General features: G+C 44.2%; 1 protein-coding gene across 1 annotated transcript; it reads left to right on the top strand.

Annotated features, from left to right (window-relative positions):
- The first annotated feature begins 874 nt into the window (after positions 1 to 874).
- Positions 875 to 15,538, top strand: LOC120915993 (phospholipase A2 inhibitor subunit gamma B-like). The gene is made up of 5 exons (XM_040326836.1): positions 875 to 1,060; positions 3,794 to 3,913; positions 8,255 to 8,401; positions 12,819 to 12,959; positions 15,310 to 15,538. The coding sequence occupies exons 1-5, from the start codon at positions 1,012 to 1,014 to the stop codon at positions 15,507 to 15,509; spliced, it is 657 nt and encodes a 218-aa protein (XP_040182770.1). The 5' UTR covers positions 875 to 1,011; the 3' UTR covers positions 15,510 to 15,538.
- Positions 15,539 to 23,047: the final 7,509 nt, after the last annotated feature.

Here is a 23,047-nt window from a genome sequence, read left to right as displayed (position 1 = left end):
TAGCCTTTATTGCTAAAAAATTAGCGGATACAACTGCTTAGGACATATAAAACAGCTAGCAAGCTTGATTAAAAAGAAAAAACCTGTACATGGGGCACGTGAGGCTTAATGACCTCAGCGCATAGCACCGCCCTACATGTTTAGTCTTCCGTGACGTCTTCCATGGTCATACAGTAACGTCACATTATCTGGACATACAGAGTGCTTTGGGGTTGCATATTATATCTCTTAGACCCCTTTCACACTGAGGCGGTTTTCAGGCGTTTTAGCGCTAGAAATAGCCTCTAAATAGCGCCTGAAAACCGCCTTGCATTAATTTCGCTGTATACAAAACCTGGCCATTGAAATTAATGATTGGGCCTGAAAAGCGATTCGGAAGCACCGCAACACAGGCATTTTTAACCCCCTCTTTGCGGTTAAAAGGCCCCGCTAGCAGCCGAAAAAATACAAAAGCGCCACTGAAACGAACTGCGATTTACTGCCAATGACCAGCGCTTCCACTTTGAAGGTGGAACTGCTTTTCAATGTATTCATCAATTAATTAAAGGCATGATGCTTTTTTTTGTTTAGGTTTATGCAATGGATAATGTAAAGTATAAAGTGTGGCAAACCATTGGGTTCAGTTTGCTAAAGGAAGGGCACTGGAAGAATATTGTGGATTGATTTGTAACATTGCCCTTTGGTGTCATCATATTGTGCAAATAACAGAAGAGCTCTGATCTGGCATATTTTATTATTTTGTTTACTGTGGCTAAAGTCCAAATTGCACAATAGTGTGAGCCAAGACTGGAAGGAGAGTGAATTGTGTATTTAATTACTTTAGTTTCATTTCTTTCAAGTTTTAATCTCATCAGTTTCATTTTCTCCCGAATTTTGATATCATTAAAACCTCCCGTTTTCTTTCTATGCCCCTCCCCATCCTTTCTCCTGTGTTTTTTATATATATATCCTGCATAAGTAAAGGTAACCAGCCTTCAACAACCCACCTCGGTGACAACGTATCTCCTAACGATGTTTCTTTTGGAATATTTTGTTATTTTCCCAATCCTTGCAGCAACAGGTAAGTGGAAGTAAACTCATGAATTCCATGTATATACAAAGTAGCCTGTGCATAGTAAAAAACCATAGGGATACTATTTGCATATCTCCCAACTTTGTGACATGGGGATACACGAGGACTAATGCCGCGTACACCAATGTTTACCATCCAACCTGACAGAACTGGAGAGGATCTGCAAGGAGGAATGATAGAGGATCCCCAAATCCAGGTGTGAAAAACTTGTTGCATCTTTGCCAAAAAGACTCATGGCTGTATTAGATCGAAAGGGGCTTCTACTAAATACTGAGCAAAGGGTCTGAATACTTAGGAGCATGTGATATTTCAGGTTTTCCTTTCTTAATAAATCTCCAAAAATGTCAACAATTCTGTGTTTTTCTGTCAATATGGGGTGCTGTGTGTACATTAATGAGAAAAAAAAATGAACAAAGAGTGAAAAATTTAAGGGGTCTGAATTCTTTCCGTACCCACTGTGTGTGTATATATATATATATATATATATATATATGTATATATATATATATATATATATATATCTATATATATATATATAGATATATATTTATAAAAGCATTCCTACTTTAACCCTTTCCCGACGAGCGCACGCATATATGCGGCCTCGGCTTTTGGGGGTTATACCGGGACGATGCCTGCAGCAAAAGCCGGAGGAGCGGGAGGGGACACCCCCCCCCTCCTGCCACTCTGACCAGGCCTCCTGTTCCACCGAGAGACCCGCCTCCAGTGTCTCGCCCCAGACTGGAACGAAGCTGTAAACGGCTTTGATTCAGTCTCGGCAATGTAAAAATTGCATCCAAAGTCGGGGGTCGTCTTATACGCCAGTACCTGTCTCCGTCAGGCTGCGGGCATCCATGATTTAAAAGCCGCGCCTCCTCCTCAGACTGTTCCGCGATTGGCGGAACACTCATTTTCCCAGCAGGGCCTCTGTTCAGTGTTCCGCCAATCACGGATGCCTTCTCATCCTCGGACGAGAGGACATCCATGATAGGCGGAACACTGAACAGAGGCCCTGCTGGGAAAATGAGTGTTCCGCCAATCGCGGAACAGTCTGAGGAGGAGGCGCGGCTTTTGAATCATGGATGCCCGCAGCCTGGAAGCCAAAATCAGAAAAGAAAGTAAGGTAGGGAGATCGTCTTGGCGGCACAGTTGAGGCATGTGGTGGCACAGTGGAGACATGTGGATGGCACAGTGGAGGCATGTGGTGGCACAGTGGAGGCATGTGGTGGCATAATCCCCCCTCCACCAAATGAGTTGGACCAGTGCACAAAGCACAAGTCACAAAGGTCCATAAAGACATGAATGAGCAGCAGCAGCAGCGATCAGTGATGTGTCACGGCAAGCCACGCCCCCTAACAGTTAGAAGCACTCCCTATATCACACTTAACCCCTTCAGTGCCCCCTACAGGTTAACCCCTTCACTGCCAGTGTCATTTTTTTATAGTAATCAGTGCATTTTTATAGCACTGATCGCTGTGAAAATGACAATGGTCCCAAAATGGTGTAAAAAATGTCCGATGTGTTCCGCCATAATGTCGCAGTCATGATAAAAATCGCTGATCACCGTCATTACTAGAAAAAAAAAATATTAATAAAAATACCATAAAACTATCCCCTATTTTGTAGACGCTATAACTTTTGCGCAAACCAATCAATAAACGCTTATTGCGATTTAAAAAAATATATATATATAGAATAATACGTATCGGCCTAAACTGAGGGAATTTTTTTAATTTTTTTTATATATTTTTGGGGATATTTATTATAGCAAGAAGTAAAAAATATTGGCCCGGATTCAGTAAGATTTGCGCATAAATTACGGAGGCACAGGGCAACGATTTTGCCCTGCGCCCCCGCAAATTTGCGCCGCTGCCCTCGATTCACGGAGCAGTAGCTCCGTAAATTGCGAGGGCGCGCCGGCAAAATTGCCCGGCGTAAGCGCGCGCAATTTAAATGATCCCGCAGGGGGCGGGAATCATTTAAATTAGGCGCGTTCCCGCGCCGATGGTAAAGCGCATGCGCGGTCGGGAAACTTTCCCGACGTGCATTGCGGCAAATGACATCGCAAGGACGTCATTTGCTTCAAAGTGAACGTGAATGGCGTCCAGCGCCATTCACGAATCACTTACGCAAACGACGTGAAATTCAAATTTCACGACGCGGGAACGGCGGGTATACTTTAGCATTGGCTGCCCCTACTATTAGAAGGGGCAGCCTTACGCTAAAGACGCGTACGGAAACTCCGTAACTTGCATACGCAGGGCTCGCGCAACATTGTGAATCGGTGTTAGTATGTAATTTGCATACTATACACTGAGCACAATGGGAGCGCCCCCTAGCGGTCATCGCAAGAATGCAGCCTAAAATCTGCGTGGCATAAGAGCCTTATGCCACGCAGATTTTAGGCTGCAGTCGGCGTTACGATGTTCCTGAATCAGGAGCATTCGTAACGCCGGAGCAAGCCAGCAATTGCGCAGCGTAACTATGGTTACGCAGGCGCAATTGCTCTCTGAATCCGGGCCTTTGTTTATTTTTTTCAAAATTGTCGCTATTTTTTGGTTTATAGCGCAAAAAATAAAAACTGCAGAGGTGATCAAATACCACCGCGCAATTGTCAGTTAAAGCGACGCAGTGCCGAATCGCAAAAAGTGGCCTGTTCTTTGGCCAGCCAAATGGTCCGGGGCTGAAGTGGATAATGTTATTACATTTGTTCTTTTCCAGGTCAATCTTTAAAGTGCGCTACTTGCTTTTCAGTCAACTCAGATTCCTGCACAGGACTTTTCAGTAGTGTCTGTCCATCTGGCCATGTGTGTGCATCTCAGTATTCAGTCTCTGTCATAGGTACGTAGATGATTTATGTTTAATATGAATGTGTTTGATTTCAGCAGATTTCACACTTTATTGTAATATAAAATATGTAGAATTGTGCTTGAGCAAAGAGACGGTCAGTACACTTCATTACGTAATGGTAGGATGGTCATAAGCGCTATTCGCTATTCAACCGATGATGGGTGATTCAATCAAAACCCTCAAATCAGCAAACAATTAAATAGCCATAGCTTCTCTTTTGATTGATTTAGACTGAATTTAGGTCAGATTCGATCAAATTGAGTTGATCGGCCAAGGGAAAAAAAAAAGTCTATCTTTTTGCATTGAATGGCAGCAAAGAGTCGCTTCGTGGCCCCAACTTAAACTAGGCGGCACAGTGGTGTTGTGGGTAGTACTCTCGCCTAGCTGTAAAAAGGGTCGCTGGTAGATATGTGCATTCCCGTTCGTACGAATGTTATTTTCGTACAAAAATGTTCATTTTCGTACCCGCAGAATAATGTGTACATACGTAAAAAATGAAAGCACCAAAATACGAAAACGACGGGATTACGAATGAGCCGCATAACGAACAACCGCAAATACGAACGAACGATCTGACGAAAATACGACAAAACAAAAACAGCAAAACAACGAAAATTATATTTTGTTTGAATCCTTGTTCTGTTCGTATTTTGATTTTCAGTCGTATGTTCATATGACATCTAACAAAAGATTTTCATTCTGTATTTTGTTTGAATCCTTTTTCTGTTTGTATGTTCATATGACATCTAACAAAAGATTTTCATTCTGTATTTTGTTTGAATCCTTTTTCTGTTTGTATGTTCATATGACATCTTATAACAAAAGATTTGTATTCTGTATTCTGAATTCCTTTTTTTCTGTTCGTAATTTGGTTTCAAAATACAGAATACAAATCTTTTGTTATAGATGTAATTTTCGTTTTTTTGAATGGGCAGTGAGTGTAGTTAGTTAGTGAAGCAGCTTCTCTTTTGTGCTGAGTAGTACAGTAAAGCCAAATAAACTTTTCTGTGGATTTTCGTCTGAAGGGAGATCAGTTGGCTAGACTTTTGAACCTGGAACCCAAAAATGGTTTTCTGATGGAGTTTAAAAACGAACAAACGTTCGGTAAAACGATCGTTTTTATGTTTGTTGTTAAAAAAGTCTGACCAAGTGTATGGGACTTAACAATAGTTAATATGAAAGAGCCGCGTGTTGAAAGTGCCGCGAATCCCGCAATATATTTACGAAAGTACAAAATTAGGAAAATTCACGAAAATGATTGTCTAACAAGTAACGAACATGAATTAAACAGAATAACGAACCATCCCGCATGTACGAAAATAAAACGGTAACCAAAATACGAAACGATCGGAATACGAAAAAATCGCGTTGTACGAAAAACGAACGGGAACGAACAGGAAAATGGGCGTCTTACGAAAATCGAACGGAAACGAACCTACGGAACGATACGAAAAGGAACAAAAAAAAACGAAAACATTTTCTGTGCACATGTCTAGTTGCTGGTTCGAATCCCAACCACGACACTACCTGCCTGGAGTTTGCATGTCCCCCATGTGCCTGAGTGGGTTTCCTCCGGGTGCTCCGGTTTCCTCCCACGCTCCAAAGACACGCTGGTAAGTTAATTGGCTTCTGTCTAAATTGGCCCTAGTATATGAATGTATGTGAGTTAGATTAGAGTGTAAGCTCCTTGAGGGTAGGGACCGATGTGAATGTACAATGTATGTGTAAAGTGCTGTGTAAATTGACGGCGCTATATAAGTACCTGAAATATTAATAACATAGGCAAGAATTAAATGATACAGAAGCTGCATACTCTGTAAGTGATTAAATCAGCTGCTGAAGGTGCTTATATGTTTTAGAACTTAAAGTGGAACTTCAGTCATTTTTTCGTCTTTCCATCTATTAAATCTTCTGCCCTTGTTGTTGTTTTAACTTTCGACAGTAAAATCCCTTATACAGCCCACTTCCTGTTTCCTGTCTGGTCATTAGCCTAGGCTTATGCCATCATGCACAGCTCTCTCTCACTCTCGTGAGAGTTTGGGGTGAGTCATAAGAGGGCCAATGAGAGCTGCTGGGCTGCAGAGCTGGAGGTGTGCCTCTGTGTGTCTGTGTAAATCCAGGAAGTGAACAGGCAGCAGCTTCAGCTGCCCACAGTTAAAATGGATGCAGCCAGACTCAGTGGAGGGAGATTTCTGCAGAATATTTGGCAAGTACAGAATCACAGTGTACAGTGGAACCTTGGATTTCGAGTAACGCGGTTAACAAGCTTTTCGCATTACGAGCACTGTATTTAAAAAAATCCTGAGTGAGTGTTGCTTCACAAAGTGAGCAGGATTCAAGCAACAGTGGAGTGGTGTGCAGTACCGCATTTGGCCTGAGATGGGGGGGGGGCGCCAGAGCCGAGCGGAGCCGAACGGCACTGTTCGGAGCCGTTCGAAAATGCACGGAAAGACTTGTCCGTTCCTGAGCCTTTCTGAGGTTTGCCGAGGTCAGCCGACCTTTCCTGTGTGTTTCCGAGGCTCTCCGGTGCCCCCCCACCTCTGGCCACATGCGGTATTGCATGCCATTATAGTCAATGCGGAACAAATTATTTTCATTACTATTGACTTCAATGGGGAAACTCGCTTTGATATGCGAATACTTTGGATTATGAGCATTCTCCTGGAACGGATTATACTTGTAATCCGAGGTTCCACTGTATATAAAATAATATATAAATTGGTTGAAGGGAAGCTTCAGAATGGCAAAGATGTTTTCATTACAGATTATGTGAGCAGACTGCAGTTCCTCTATAATTCTTTACTTTGAGGCCTCGTACACACGACCGAACATGTCTGCTGAAACTGGTCCGCGGACCAGTTTCAGCAGACACGTTCAGTCGTGTGTACGGCCGACCGGACAATTGTCCGGCGGATCGGACAGGTTTCCAGCGGACAAATGTTTCTTAGCATGCTAAGAAACATGTCCGCTGGAAGCCTGTCCGTCGCACATGTTCGGTCGTCTGTACGACTTACCGGACATGTCCACTCGGCCGAAAGCCCTTGCATGCGTCAAAGTGATTTGACGCATGCGTGGAAGCATTGACCTTCCAGGGTCGCGCACGTCGCCGCGTCATCGTCGCGGCGACGGCGCGGCCACGTCACCGCGTATCCTGTCCGCGCGGATTTCGGTTTGATGGTGTGTACAACCATCAGACCGAAATCTCCGAGCGGACATGTCCGATGAAAACGGTCCGCGGACCGTTTTCATCGGACATGTCCACTCGTGTGTATGAGGCCTTAGTGTAAGGTTCCAATGTATGGGCCAGATTCTCAAAGAGTTACACCGGCGTATCAGTAGATACGCCGACGTAACTCCGAATCTAAGCCCGTCGTATGTTTAAGTGTATTCTCAAACTGAGATACACTTAAACATGCCTAAGATACGACGGCCTGCGCCGTCGTATCTTAGGGTGCAATATTTACGCTGGCCGCTAGGTGGCGTAAAATATGCAAATGAGTCGTTACGCTGATTCACGAACGTACGCTTGCCCGTCGCAGTAAATTTACGCAGTTTCCGTAAGAGATACGCGGCGTAAAGATAAACATGCCCCCTAGGTGGCGTATCCAATGTTAAGTATGGCCATCGTTCCCGCGTCGAAATTTGAAATTTTTACGTTATTTGCGTAACTCGTCCGTGAATGGGGCTGGATGCCATTTACGTTCACGTCGAAACCAATGACGTCCTTGCGACGTCATTTAGCGCAATGCACGTCGAAATTTTTTAGGGACGGTGCATGCGCAGTACGTTCGGCGCGGGAACGCGCCTAATTTAAATGATCCACACCCCCTACCCGGATCATTTGAACTAGGCGGGCTTGCCCCGGGGGATTTACGCTACGCCGCCGCAACTTTACAGGCAAGTGCTTTGTGAATCATGCACTTGCCCGTAAAAAATTTGCGGCGGCGTAACGTAAATGTCATACGTTACGCCGCCGCAGATTTGCCCGATTCTACGTGAATCTGGCCCTAAATTTTTATAGGGCTTAGTGCAGCTTTGAAAATCTTCATGTAGTGGCTATGAGGGACTTGCTCAGGTCTTGCACTTTATACCTCTGAAGAACAATCACTGTAAAGCCCCGTACACACGGTCGGAATTTCCGACAGAAAAAGTCAGATGGGAGCTCCGTGTGTACGCTCCATCTGACTTTTTCCGTCTGAAATTCCGACAGAAATAGATTGAGAGCATGTTCTCAATTTTCCCGTGGGAATTTCCGACTGACTTTTCCCGATGGAAATCCTGATCGTGTGTACGGGGCTTAAGAAGAATTTATTTTCATATACTTTTTTGCAGGATCTCTTATCTTCCAAAGATTTAACAGACTTTGTGCACCAAAAGCAGAATGTAGTGTCACTGGATCTCATACGAGTGGAACTGGTACAATCAGGATAGCCACCACGTGTTGTGACACGGACGACTGCACTCCGGCAACTCCCCAATGTAAGTCGAAGAAAAATGTTTGTCCAAATGATTACACTGTGTAGACAACAATTAAACATCTTGGCTAATTAAACTCCCTAACTAATAAGCAAGCTGGGCCAAATCCTTAAAAGGGATACGCAGGCGGAACTGCTGTTCAGCCGTCGTATCCCTGTGCCTATCTTTGGAACTGATCCTCAGAAGCAGTTTTCCAAAGATAGGCAGAAGATCCGACATCTGTAAGAGACTTACACTGTCGGATCTTAGGATGCAGTACCGCATCCGCCGCTGGGGGCATTTTGTGTCGAAATGCCGATTTGCGTATGCAAATGAGGACTTACGGAGATCCACAAAGCTTTTCAGCTTTGTGTTTTCTGCGTAAGTTTACGTTTGCATACGTAAAATTAGTTCTGCTTTTACAAAGTGTAAACTAGTAACACCTTGTAAAAACAGACCTTTTTTTCGATCGCCGCGATTTTTTTAAAATTTTGAATTTTTTTTCCCGGCACGTAACCTTTTTTTTACCCGACGCAACTTTATTGTCCCGTCGCAATCCACAAAGCCCGACGTAACGTAATTTTGCGCACTGCCCGTCGAGAAAATGACGTCACGAGCATGCGCAGTACGGCCGGCGCGGGAGTGCGCCTCATTTAAATTGTCATCGCCCCCTGCAGAAGAGGACCACCTTGCGCCGGAGACATTTAAGTTACACGGCCTGAAATTTCTAGGTAAGTGCTTTGTGGATCGGGCACTTAGGTAGAAATTTTAAGTCAGTGTAACTTAAATGGGAAAAGTTAAGTTAGGCAGGATTTTTGAGGATTTGGCACGCTATTTTTAAATAAAAGGCATTGAAAGTCAGACACTAATATAGGAGACATCTACCAATGCCATTAAAAATAAATCCATTTGGCGCCTAATTAAGCTCAAAAATCAATCAATCAATCAATCAACCAAGCTCCTGATAACCATAAAATGGAAAACAACAGAAATCCCTAGCACCACAGAAATCCTGGCACTAGTGCGAAACCACTACATTTATGAATCCTTATGCCGCGTACACACGATCATTTTTCGGCATGAAAAAAAACGATGTTTTTCAAAAACGTCATTTAAAACGATCGTGTGTGGGCTTCACATCATTTTTTCAGGTTCTGAAAAACGACAAAAAGAAAATTCGAACATGCTGCATTTTTTAACGTCGTTTTAAACTATGTTGTTTTTCGGGATGTCAAAAATGATCGTCTGTGGGCTAAAACGACGTAAAAAAACCCACGCATGCTCAGAAGCAAGTTATGAGACGGGAGCGCTCGTTCTGGTAAAACTAGCGTTCGTAATGGAGTAAGCACATTCATCACGCTGTAACAGACAGAAAAGCGCAAATCGTCTTTTACTAACACGGAATCAGCTAAAGCAGCCCAAAGGCGAATTGAACTTCCCCTTTAGAGTGCCGTCGTACGTGTTGTACGTCACCGCGCTTTGCTAGAGCATTTTTTAAAAATGATGGTGTGTAGACAACGTCGTTTTAATGATGAAGTTGGGAAAACGTCGTTTTTTGGACATGCTGAAAAACTACGTTTTTTTTTCATGCTGAAAAATGATTGTGTGTATTGTACACGGCATAACTCTCCAGGGGCAAAGCCTCACACGCCAAACTGCAAAATCTATGGCATCCATGGGTTCAATGCCAGTATGTAAAGACTAAACCTTAACTTGTCAAGTATAAAATATAGGCATACAAAGTGCTCTGGGCCAGATTCTCGTACTTTTCCCGCGGCCATAGCGTAAGCCATTTACACTACGCCGCCCCAACTTACTGGAGCAAGTGCCATATTCCTCAAGCACTTGCTCCGTAGTTTGCGGAGGCGTAGTGTAAAAGGCCCGGCGTATCCCCGCGTATTTCAAAGGGGGCGGCTTATATTTAAATTAAGCGCGCCCCCGTTCCGATCGAACTGCGCATGCGCCGGGCTAAAAATAGCCCAGTGCGCATGCTCCAGTTCTCGGCGGAAAACGTCAATGACGCCGACGTGTGCGTCATTGACGTAAAGTCGTATTCAAGAACGACTTACGAAAACGACGTACCCGACGGGAAAAGACGACGCGGACCCGACGCCATACTTAACATGGCATACGTGGGACTGGCGTAAGGTTACCCCTCATATAGCAGGGGTAACCTTACGCTTACGCAAACGACGTAAGCGACGGTTACGCGACGCGATTTCGTTCGGGAATCGGCGTATCAGGCTCATTTGCATAAACAAATGAGACCTGAACGTAAACGCCACCTAGCGGCCGGCGGCGAATTACATTTAAGATCCGTCAGTGTAAGTGACTTACACCTGTCGGATCTACAGCGTATCTATGCGAAAATGATTCTAGGAATCACTCGCATAGATACGCGGGTCAAAAAAGAGAGATACGATGGAGTTTATTCCTGAGATACGATGGAGTTTATTCCTGAGATACAATGGAGTTTATTCCTGAGATACTCCGTCGTAACTCTTCTGAGAATATGGCCCTCTGTCTTTTTCCCTCCTCTCCCCTCCTTTCTCACCCCCCTTTCCCTCCCTTCCTTCCTCTCCCCTCTTCATTTTCCTCCCCCCTTCCTCTCTTCCCCCTCCCCTCTTCCTGTACCTTTCCATTCTACCTCCAGACTTATATTCAAGATCGAAGGTAGTATTTACCCTACTATGGTTTATTCGGTTACTGGTGGCTGAATTTATTGAATTTAAACCTAGTGAACAACCACCATGTTTTATGCACCTCCATGTTCTTTCCCGTTATGTTATGCATACTACTGGTATTGAATACTACCGTACATGTATCGCATTTCTTATTTGCATCGTAAAAAATTTCAATAAAAATATTTTGAAAAAAATACACTGAATGGTCAACTCTCCATAGCAACTCCAACCCATGCTGACAAAATGGCTGCAATGAGCCCACCCTTTAATACAGGGTTGCCCAACCAGTGGCCCGCTGAGCTACGTGGCCCGCGACCTCCTTCTCTGGAGTGGAACAGAATAGAATACTGTTATTAAAGGTAAGTTTATTACTCAAATCACAGTGTATATATGGGCATATCAGTTCTGTGGTGGTTACCGCAGAACTGTAGCGCACCTGCGCACCTGCGGATTACCTGCACTGAGCCACAGACTTCTATTACCTGCACGTTTGGTGTGCTTTCTGATGCCCTGTACACACAACCGTTTTTCCCAGCAGGAAAAAAACGAAAGGATTCCTCTCAAGCCTGCCTTGCATACACACGTTCAGGCCAAATACCACCCAGTCCAAAGCGCGGTGACGTACACCACGTACGACGGGACTATAAAAGGAAAGTTCCATTCAAACGGCACCACCCTTTGGGCTGCTTTTGCTGATCCTCATGTTAGTAAAAGTTATGGGAGAGACGATTCACGCTTTCAGTCTTCGTGCTTTTCAGTTCGTTACAGCGTGACGAATGTGCTATCTCCATTCCGAACTTTATTTTTTACCAGAACGAGCGCTCCCGTCTCATACTTGATTTTGAGAATGCGCGTTTTTTTCCCCCTCGGAAAAGCATACACACGACCGGTTTTCCCAACGGGAAAAAGTCCGCCGGGAATCCATATACACGGCCGGGATTCCCGGCCAAAAGCTCTCATGGCAGTTTTCCTGATGGGAAAACCGGTCGTGTGTACAAGGCATGAAAGTGCACCACACCTACAGGATATAATAGACTATGGAAAAGTGCAGCTAAACTACAGCAAAGCCACAGGGTTAAACAACAGTGGATCAGTGTGAAAGCAGCCTTAGACCCCTTTCACACACTCAGTCCAACCCAAATCGGACCTTCCATTCACCTCTAAGGAGTGACAGATGTAAATGGTCTTGTGTCCACTTACAAACGCCTACTGTACCTCCAATCCAATCCTCAAAAAAAAAAAGAGTTCAGTGGGGTCTATAGAGTGGGCTGCCATCCACCCGCTCCGTTTATTGTGCCCCGCGACTGGTTACCAAGACGCTTAAGTGGCCCTCGGCCTTCAAAAGGTTGGGCACCCCTGTTTTAATAGTAAGGGGGGCTGGGTTATTCATTCCTTCAGACTATTGGCTTTTGTGACTCAGTTGACCAGGGCCAGAGGCTATGCACTGCTTTAGGTTGCTCTTTTTTTTCTGGACTAAGACTGGGATGCCATTAAACTTCATGTGCATGTAAAGGCAAGTGTCCCACAACTTTTGACAATATAGCATATGTCAAAATTGCCATACCTAGAATTCATCTTTAATTGATCTGTTTACTGTGCTATTCCTGTAATACGTTGCTTAGTACATTTCAGTTGGCAACACCAGTTTTTCGAACCATCCAGAACCATGGTATAGTAAAAACTGTACCTGAAAGCTGTCCACAGAAAGGCAATTATTATGCGTTAACTGATCTTTCTCCTTTTTCCTATTTCATAAGTACCAAACACAAGTTCCCAACCTAACGGAGTGTGGTGTCAGCAGTGTTTATCAACAGACACATACGCCTGTACTGGCGGCTTGGTGCAGTGTACCGGGGAGCAGACCATGTGTCTTAAGAAATCTGAAATTAAGTCCACAGGTAAGTTAATGCCATTCTCCAGATAATCTGGAATACATATAAATGTATATATAAAAAAATATATATATATGCAATAACACAATGTTACTACCTGGAGTTTCGTTCTTTATCTTCATTAGCAATGAAAGAAATTAAATGTTTTCCCTTCACCAAAAATGTGGTTACAATTTTGAGACATTTCAACGAAATGCATAGGAATCAATATGGAGGGTGAATTCAAGGTGTTTTTTTTAATTTTTATTTTTAGTAAGTTATAAATAACTCTTGAGGGTTATAGACAATTATTTCAATTACCCTGGACCTGCTCTTTTGCCCAATAATATCCCCTTCCTTTGAGCAGGGAACATAATGTTAAATGTTGAGCAAAAGAATAAATTTTACTATAACTTTTCATACAAATGGACAAATAGGGGTGGTATATATTTTGGGGGGGGGGCACCTACAGCCACCCCACTCAGTTGGACGGTCAATAGCCCCACATATACCCCATCTAGGTCACAGGCAGCGCTTCCTCTGGGCGGCGGCTTCCCCTGCATCCCCCTCTCCTCGCTTCTCTTCTTGGCCAATCGGGTGACGGTCTCAGGACCTGATTGGCCGGGAGGAGAATGAGGAAGGCAATAGCGAATATTGTTAAAGGGGGCTTTTAGATTCCGATAAGCCCCCTGCCCACAGACCCCCACAACCACTGCCCAGGGTTGTGGAGAAGAGGCCCTTGTCCTTATATTAAGGGCTTGGGGTCATGTATGGAAAAAAATTATTGGCGTGGGGGTTTCCCTCAAAATTATACCAGAACTGAGGGTCTAGTATGGATTTTGGGGGCCCCACACTGTTTTTTTTTATTTTGGCATGGGGTTCCCTTTAAAATCGATACCAGACCCAAAGGGCCTGGTAAGGATTAGAAAATATTAACTTGCCGGTGGAACATTTCTCCAGGACTCCTCAGCTCAGGTATAAACAAAGGTAACTTTGATGGTGTATTACTCTTAAAACAAATAAAAAACTTTACCAAAAAAGCATATAATATGTTACACCCACATGAAAAATGCACCAGAGAAGTGGAACAGAATAGTGTATATACTGGTATGTGTCCCTTTAAGCCTGAGACTCCCACATCAGCATTCCAGCATTAAAAGCCAAAAACTTCCTGTTGGTTGTGATGATATCAATAGGTCTAAACCCTTTGCGGAAGTCACGTGATTGTGACGAAATGCATCAGTCTGTACTGGCTCAGAGTCTGTCTTTGGGGTCTTGTAGCATCTCCAGGTATGTGGTCAGTTTGTAGTCTCTTTGCAGTGACTGGTAAATAGGGATGAGTCTAATGGTCAAGTCGAACGTAAGTTCGACTCGAACATTGGTTGTTCGCCTGTTTGCTGAATAGCGAACAATTTGGGGTGTTTGCGGCAAATTCGAAAGCCGCGGAACACCCTTTAAAAGTCTATGGGAGAAATCAAAAGTGATAATTTAAAAGGTTAATATGCAAGTTATTGTCATAAAAAGTGTTTGGGCACCTGGGTCCTGCCCCATGGGACATGTATCAATGCAATTTTTTTATTTTAAACTGTATTTTTCACGGGAGCAGTGATTTTAATAATGCTTAAAGTGAAACAATAAAAGTATTCCTTTATATTTCGTACCTGGGGGGTGTCTACAGTATGCCTGTAAAGTGGCACATTTTCCTATGTTTCGAAAGGAAAAAAGTAATTTAAAACTACTCGCAGCTATAATGAATTGTTGGGTCCCACAATACAGATAAAAGTAATTGAAAAAAACGGCATGGGTTCCCCCCCAGTCCATTACTAGGCCCTTTGGGTCTTAAGGGACACCACAAACCCTTCAGGTCTGGTATGGATATTTAGGGGAACCCTATGGCAATGTTTTTAAAAAAAAAATGTCATAGGGGTCCCACTCAAAATCCATACCAGACCCTTCAGGTCATCACGTGCACGGGTGACTCCACCCCCTCTGACAAAACAGGAGTTTCCTGCGGTTTCCCTGTGGCGTCCTGATTTAGTAATTTCAAAATATGCACTACACACTTTTCACATATTTATTTGTAAAAATAATTGAAAACAATTTATTGTTTTCCTTACACTTCACAATTATGTGCCACTTTGTGTTGGTCTATCACATAAAATCCCAATAAAATACATTTACGTTTTTGGTTGTAATATGACAAAATGTGGAACATTTCAAAGGGTGTGAATACTTTTTCAAGGCACTGTATTCATGAATAGAAAGATGCATTAAATGTGTGTCTTTAATTTCTGCCTGCAGTTTAGATTTCAGTAAAAAGTAGTCGTTATTTACAGAAGTATTTACAATGCTCATCATTTCTCACTGCTTTTTACAGGATCGCAGACTCTTTATTCATCCCAGCGAGGTTGCGCCTCTAAAGGTTACTGCAACATGAGGAACACATCTTCTGTCTCTGGCGCTGTACAACAAGAAACCACATATACCTGTACCAATGGTGCTCCTAGCACAGCGACTACAGCCGCTTTCATATTCTTTTTGTTTGTTAGTTTAACCATCTCTAATTATCTGAGATAAAAATAAAGTTGGTATTGCCATTTTTGGAACTGTGTTTGGGATTATACTTTACTATATGATAGCAGGGGCAGATCCAGAATCTATATGCAAGAAAAGAGAGGATATGTGGCGCATGATCCAATAGAGCAAACACAATGGGCTGAGGTATATGAAAGTCTAATAAAAAAGTCTAATAAAAAAGTCCAAAGATAATTTCCATGAAAGTCCTGGATTAAAGTAATATAACTGGCTGTAAGGGGACACTTGGCGGCAGCACCTAAAGCAGAAGCGATGCTCTGAAAGATTCAAAGAAGAAGGGACAAGATGCGCCAATCTAAGTGCAATAAGCCCAAATTTAATGAAGGATATAAATAAAATAAATATACATGTGCAATGCCTACTCACAAACAGAAGTAGATAGTAGGCACAGAACCGGAATGGAGAGATGCAGATAATCGGTGGTCAGATGCGTGCCTGGAGTCATTCGGTGATCTCAACTAGCGGGTGTCCAAATCACGGGCAGCAGCAGACTGATGATATTCAATGTCTGGGGATAGGAACACCAGAAAGGCCACGGAGATTCGGCGTGCGCTTTCACCGTGGAGCGCAGCGTCCCGCCGTCGCACCGGAAGTGACGTGGGAGTCCAGGCCAGCCAATGGGATTACGCGTTTCACAGCGTCAGCTGTTTCTTCAGATCCAGAGTCTAGTCTCGGGAGGGGCACTACCATAAAATATGTTTTTTGCTGGCAATTTATCGGGGAAATGGCTGGTGTTGGCACTTCAATCATCCTGGCACCATGGTTGTTATGGTGTCAGGATGATTGAAGTGCATTATTTCTATTATTACATTGTAATACATAATGAAATGGTTCAACTCACTATAATGCAGAATCAGTGGGAGCCCCGAGTGTGTCACTTGTAGTTTGACCACGTGTCCCGTATTGCCCGGGACAGTCCCGCATTTTGCAGGTTTGTCACGGGTACCTTCATTCCAGGACAATACAGTGTCCTGGAATGAAACTGACACAGCCACCCCCCCCCCCCCCGGGCCAATTTTATGCCCCCAAAAAAGGCCGCCACATCACTGCTTTACTCACTGACAGTACTTGCCCTGGCCGGGAATGCCTGGAGGAGCACAATCCCCGCCCCCTGCTTGTGATTGGAGAAATCCCGCCACTTGTGTCCAATCACTGTGCTGTGATTCGTTACAGCAAAAGCTGATTTTTGGGAAGGGGGGTGTCCCTGAATGGTAGTTTGGAAATGTGGTCACCCTAGTCACTTGCCACCTTCACCTGCCACCAGATGCGGAGTGTCACTTGCCACGTCACCTGTCACATGTTTCAGATTGTCACTTGCCACAAGTTGCGGATTTTCACTTGCCTGCCACCAGATGCAGATTGTCACTTGCCACGTCACCTGTCACATGTTTCAGATTGTCACTTGCCACATGTTGCGGATTGTCACTTGCCACGTCACCTGCCACACGTTGCGGATTGTCACTTGCCACGTCACCTGCCACACGTTGCGGATTGTCACTTGCCACGTTAGCTGCCACAAGTTGTGGATTGTCACTTGCCACGTCAACTGCCACAAGTTGCGGATTGTCCACTTGCCACATCACCTGCCACAAGTTGCGGATTGTCCACTTGCCACATCACCTGCCACAAGTTGCGGATTGTCACGTACCACGTCACCTCTCACACCTTGTGGATTGTCACTTGCCTTCTAATGTGGTGTTTTGCTTGTCTCTTGCTGTGTCCCACCCAGAGTCAGGCAGCAGAGAGATGCACAGTGAGGGCGGAAGTTATTGCAGGGATGCAGGGCGGGCATGGGGTGGTGAGATATGATGTCATCTCTCTGCTCCCCCGCCCGCCGGCTCGCTGATTGGCCAGCTGCTCCCGCTCACACACTGAGGCGCGCAGCTGGCCGCCAGCTCTTTAACCTGCTGCCGAGCCACCCACCCGCTCACACACCAAGCAGCCCGGCCGGCCAGCTCTCTCACTAGCCTGCCCACTCACACACCGAGCCACCAGGCAGTACAGCCCGTCTGCTCTCTCACCCGCCCGCCGACAACTAATTTCTAGGGGGGGCAATTTCCCCGTTGCCCCCCTGGATCCTGGATCTGCCCCTGTATGATAGCTGATATTACTGATAGTTTAAATATATCAGAGTTTGGTGGATGCTGGAAAATAAATCCCCCTGACAGTGTTTCCTATCTCTGGTATGGGTCTGCTGTTCAGTTTGCGCCAGGAATTTCGACCGTCGCAAATGTTGGAGCCAAACAACGAACCCCATTGAAGTCTATGGAACCCGAACTGGAAAAATTGAAAGTTTCAATTTGAGGGCTTTGATACAATTGATTGGCAATAAAAAAGTATGGGGGCCCGGTTACTGCCCTGTGGCACATGTATCAATGAAAAAAAAGGTTTGTAAAAAACATAATTTTTAAATGAGCAGCGATTTACTGATTCTTAAAGTGAAATAATAAAAATGAAAAATTCCTTTAAATATAGTGTCTGGGTGGTCTCCTTAGTCTACCTTCAAAGTGGCACATCTGTGGCCTGTATAGAACATGCTGCAGCAAAACTGACATATATAAAGAAAACATATGACATTTAAATACATTTTTCCTTCAAGCTTTTCTTTATTTTGTAAATTGTAAACAACGGCTTGGGGAGCCAGTCTGTACGATGAGGCCACAATTAAAGCGGAGGTTCTGTGGGAAAACGTTTTTTTTTTAAACACTAATCTGCTGCTTTTACTATAGTATTTCTTTTACTCACATGTCCCGTTTTAGCAGCCGCCAGGATCCTCTTTTCCCATAAAAGAATATTTTATAAAATATAGTGATGGACATTGCCATCTTAATTTTGGGCACTCTGAAGCCCTCCTGTTCTTTCTTCCGGGATGCGGTGAATGCTGATCTCCCAGCATTCACCGCGTAATCCCGCGCATGCGCAGTGTCGACGGCGAGCCTCGCCGTCAACACTGGAGAGTTGCTATCACAACGACCGGCGGCGTCCTGAAAAGGACACGCCCCGCTGTGATAATTATAATAGGGGAAGATGTGTCCGCCCTCCCTCATCATATGACGCGCTTTGCGAGTCATGTGACCCGCTTCCCGCGTCACATGACAGCCTAGCTAGCGCGTCACTCACAGGAGAACACACAGTCAGCTCCCAGAATGCAAAGAGCCATCAGGGAATATAGCGACACGCCCACTCCCCGCTGGGCTGAAAACCAGGAAGTAGAGGAGATAAGAGGTAAGGGAGCATTTAAAGAAAAAAATTTCAACGCTATCATCCGTAAATAGGGTTAAAGCTAGCAATGCTGAAAACTTCATTTTGAGGGTGAACCTCCGCTTTAAGTGCACTCGGAACAAGATTCGCGATTTTTTGGATACATTTTGGGGTCTCTTTGGCAGACTTTGGATGAAAATAACAAAGGCCCGGATTCAGCTACATTTGCGCATTTATTACGGAGGCGCAGGGCAACGATTTTGCCCTGCGCCCCCGCAATTTTCTTGCGCTTCCCTCGATTCATGGAGCAGAAGCTCCGTAAATTGCGTGGGCGCGCCGGCAAAATGCCCGGCGCAAGCGCGCGCAATTTAAATGATCCCGTAGGGGGCGGGAATCATTTAAATTAGGCGCCTTCCCGCGCCGATCGTAGAGCGCATGCTCCGTCGGGAAACTTTCCCAACGTGCTTTGCGGCAAATGACGTCTCAAGGACGTAATTTGCTTCAAAGTGAACGTGAATGGTGTCCAGCGCCATTCACGAATCACTTACGCAAAGTACATAAAATTCAAACGGGTATACGTAACATTGGCTGCCCCTGCTAATAGCAGGGGCAGCCTTACGCAAAAACCGCTGTACGGAAGAAACGTAAATTGCGTACGCAGGGCTCGCGCAACGTTGTGAATCGGCGTTAGTATGCAATTTGCATACTATACGCTGAGCACAACGGGAACGCCACCTAGCGGCCATCGCAAGAATGCAGCCTAAGATATGCGGGCATAAGAGCCTTATGCCGCACAGATCTTAGGCTGCAGTCGGCGTAACGAGGTTCCTGAATCAGGAGCACTCGTTACGCCGGGGCAAGTAAGCAATTTGTTCAATGATTTCTCACTCTATGTTGATTTTCTTCTTTACATTTGGAGTTTTCTGGTGAAGTACATCTTTTAAACAATGTATCCACCCATCAATTAAAGGCATGATCAATTTTTAGGGTTTATGCAATGGAAAAACTAAAATGTAACGTGTTTTAACTCATTGGGTCGAGTTTGCCAAAGGAAGGTCACTGGAAGAATATTTTGGATTGGGTAATACCATTGACTATGGGTGTCATTACATTGTGCACATAACAGAAGAGCTCTGAGCTGCCATTTCTTTATATTGTGTTTGCCGTGGCTAACGTCCAAATTGCACAATAGTGTGAGCCAAGAGAGGATTAGAACTGAGAACGTCTTTCATGACTTTAGTTTCGTTTCTTCTAAGTTTTCATCTCTTTATATTAAAAAGCATTTCACACTTTTAAGTTTCATTTCCCCCGAATGATGTTATCATTATAACCTCTCCTTTTCTTCTTATGCCCCTCCCTCCCCATCCTTCCTGCAGCTTTTTTTTCTTGTCAAAAGTTTTTATTGGTCATAAAGAAAGACAAAATTACACGATCATCAGAGTAACCGACAAGTGTACGTACCGTATTTATCGGGGTATAGTGCCCTCCCGCGTATAGCGCGCACCCCTAAAGTTGCCCCCATTCCTGTGGAAAAAAAGAGTTTTTTGTACTTAGTTTTGGTGTCTTGCGCGGCGTCCATCGGCGAATCCGGCGATGGGTGTCCTCTTCGTCGGGTCCGGCGTCCTCGCGTCCTTCCCGCTCGTTTCCCGCGCCGAGTTTTGAATACTGCGCCAGCATATACCGAGCTCAGTACACTCGGGCAGGCTCGGCAACTGTCGCGCTCACGTCCTGTACGTCCTGACCGCGGAAGAAGCCGAGACTGGCCGACTATACCCGAGTGTACTGCGCTTCGGTATATGTCGGCGCAGTATTCAAAACTCGGCGCGGGAAAGCGGTATCGGCGTATATCGCGCACCCACGATTTTGCCCTGATTTTCAGGGCAAAAAAGTGCGCGATATACGCCGATAAATACGGCACCTTTCTTGTGATTGTACCACTGTTTTTATTATCTTTTATTAAAACGCTTTTTGACATACTACACCATGATGAGTCCCTTGTTTTTGAGATATTAAAGCGTTAGTAAAGGATTTTTTTTTTTTTTTAATTACAAACATGTTATACTTACCTCCACTGTGCAGTTCGTTTTGCCCCCGATCCACGTCTTCTGGGGGTCCCTCGACGGCTGTCTCTGGTCCTCCCCGCAATTAGTCACCACAGTCATGGTGGTCACTAATTGCGGGTGCGCTCCCGTGATACAGCGAGCGCCCATAGCCGTTTGCTGTATCACTCGTCCCCGCCCCTCGGCGCACCGCGTCATGGATGTGATTGACAGCAGCGCCAGCCAATGGCTTCGCTGCTCTCAATTCATCCACTCCAGCCAATCAGCGGCCAGGCTGAGCGGCGAAGAGGATCGCGGGACTTTCGAGGGGTCAGGTAAGTATAACGGGGGCTCGGGGGGGGGGGCGGCAGTATCAGATGTTTTTTCACCTTAATGCATAGATTGCATTAAGGTGAAAAAACATTTTCCTTTACAACTCCTTTAACCTCCCTGGCGGTATGATTATTTCAGATTTTAGGTGCTGAAAGCGGTACCATTATTTGCAAGGAAATTTGGCGTTTTATATTGTAGGTCTGTAATTCTTAGGAATAACTCACTTAAATCTGACCAAACAAGAGTCTAATAGGCATCCCGGGTATGGCATTTTTTTTAAAAACAAAATGATAAATTATAATATAATAAATAATTATAAATAATTATAACAAATAATAATGTAATTATAATAAACATTATTCAATAATGTAATCAAATCAAAATCACTGAAATTTGCTCAGTTGCAGAATTGTCGCTGTCATTACTTTTATTTTTTTATGACGAATTTCCCCACAAATCGCTATCGCACAATTCTGCAAATGATTATAATTTATTATCGCTGTTTTCTAGCTGATCTAAAACCATTTTTGACATAAAGGGACACTTTTGGACAATCTACAGTTTTTAGGCAGAAATGACATTTTTTATTATATAAAAGTACATGTAGGACACTGGGCAGACCACTAGGGACAAGGGGGGTGTGTATTTTTTACATACAGTACTGTAATCTATAAGATTACAGTATACTGTATGTAAAGTGTTTGTTTACTTTTTTGAATTTGGCGCCGTTCTCCGCTCCCGTGCGTCGTAACGTCGCAGGGAACGGAGATCGGCGGCACACGGGGACTGTGAATCGAGCGAGGAGGTCCCGCTCGCTCACACAGCGGGGTGGCATCGCTGGATCCAGGAACAAGGTAAGTAAACCATGCCTGTGGATTCAGCAAGGCGAGCCTGAGTCTGATTCGGGGTTACCGATCGCAGTCAGAGTCAGACTCGGGAATACCGCCAGGGGAGTTAAGGAACCTTAAAGAGAGGGAGGAGGAGTACAGACACAGTGGCTATCAGAAAAGCAATAATTTAAGGCCTTCTGTTTTTCTTGGTCTGGTGAGTGTTCAATCCAGCAGTTGGTGATGGTGGCACGTGTTCATCGGGTGGAAGAAAAAGTTGCACTTTTATAATATATTTACCACAAGGAGCACCATAAGCAGTGAGGTTTTCTTATTGGGACGCAGGGCCGCCATCAGGGCCTGAATGAGAAGCGGAGGGGGGGGGGGGGGGCTGCCGCAAATTGAGAAGCCTTTACAAAAAAAAGATGAAATTAAGAAAAATATATATAAAAAAAAAGGGGGGGGTAGCCATTCAGGGCCCTGGGGACCTCTGGGCCCTTTAATAAAAAGAAAGAAAGAAATAAAATATAAATATAAAAATATATATATATATATAAACATAAATAAAAAAATAACATTTATAAAAAAAAGGGGGGGGGGTTTGTCACATGGGGCCCTGGGGACCTCTGAGCCCTTTAATAAAAATATATATAAAAAAAATATGAAATAAAATAATATAAAACATTTTTTTTTTTAAGGGGGATTGCCATCAGGGCCCCTGGGGACCTCTGGGCCCCTTACAGGTGTACTGCCTGTACCTCCCTGATGGCGGCCCTGTTGGGACGCATTGTGAATTGGACTTTTCTTTGCTGTTTCATATTGAAATTTTTAGGTGTCCTTTGCACATTGCATGTTAACATTTATATGTTATTTGGATATATTATATGGTATTTGAAGGAATATTTATACATATATGGTTTTCTCACACATTTTTTATTATATAGATATTTTTTGCACAAGTTTTTCTCACATAGCATGTTCATTTTCATACTTTGCACATAACCTAGTATTCACTAGGGACTTATTTGCATACTTTTGCACAGATTTTTCACTGGTTCTAATGTTGAATCTAATTTAAGTTTTAATTTTAATTTAAACTTTTTTTGACTGGATTGGCGCA

The sequence above is a fragment of the Rana temporaria genome, chromosome 10 (assembly GCF_905171775.1).
Source record: "Rana temporaria chromosome 10, aRanTem1.1, whole genome shotgun sequence".
NCBI classification, from domain to species: domain Eukaryota; kingdom Metazoa; phylum Chordata; class Amphibia; order Anura; family Ranidae; genus Rana; species Rana temporaria.
This window is presented reverse-complemented; position numbering and strand designations above follow the sequence as displayed.

What these genes read in the sequence shown, in the direction of transcription:
- LOC120915993 (XM_040326836.1), top strand. Translation starts at nt 1,012, where the DNA reads ATGTTTCTTTTGGAATATTTTGTTATTTTCCCAATCCTTGCAGCAACA. An exon ending in CACTCCGGCAACTCCCCAAT is followed by an intron (nt 8,402 to 12,818) that starts GTAAGTCGAAGA and finishes CTATTTCATAAG; the next exon opens with TACCAAACACAAGTTCCCAA. An exon ending in ATCTGAAATTAAGTCCACAG is followed by an intron (nt 12,960 to 15,309) that starts GTAAGTTAATGC and finishes TGCTTTTTACAG; the next exon opens with GATCGCAGACTCTTTATTCA.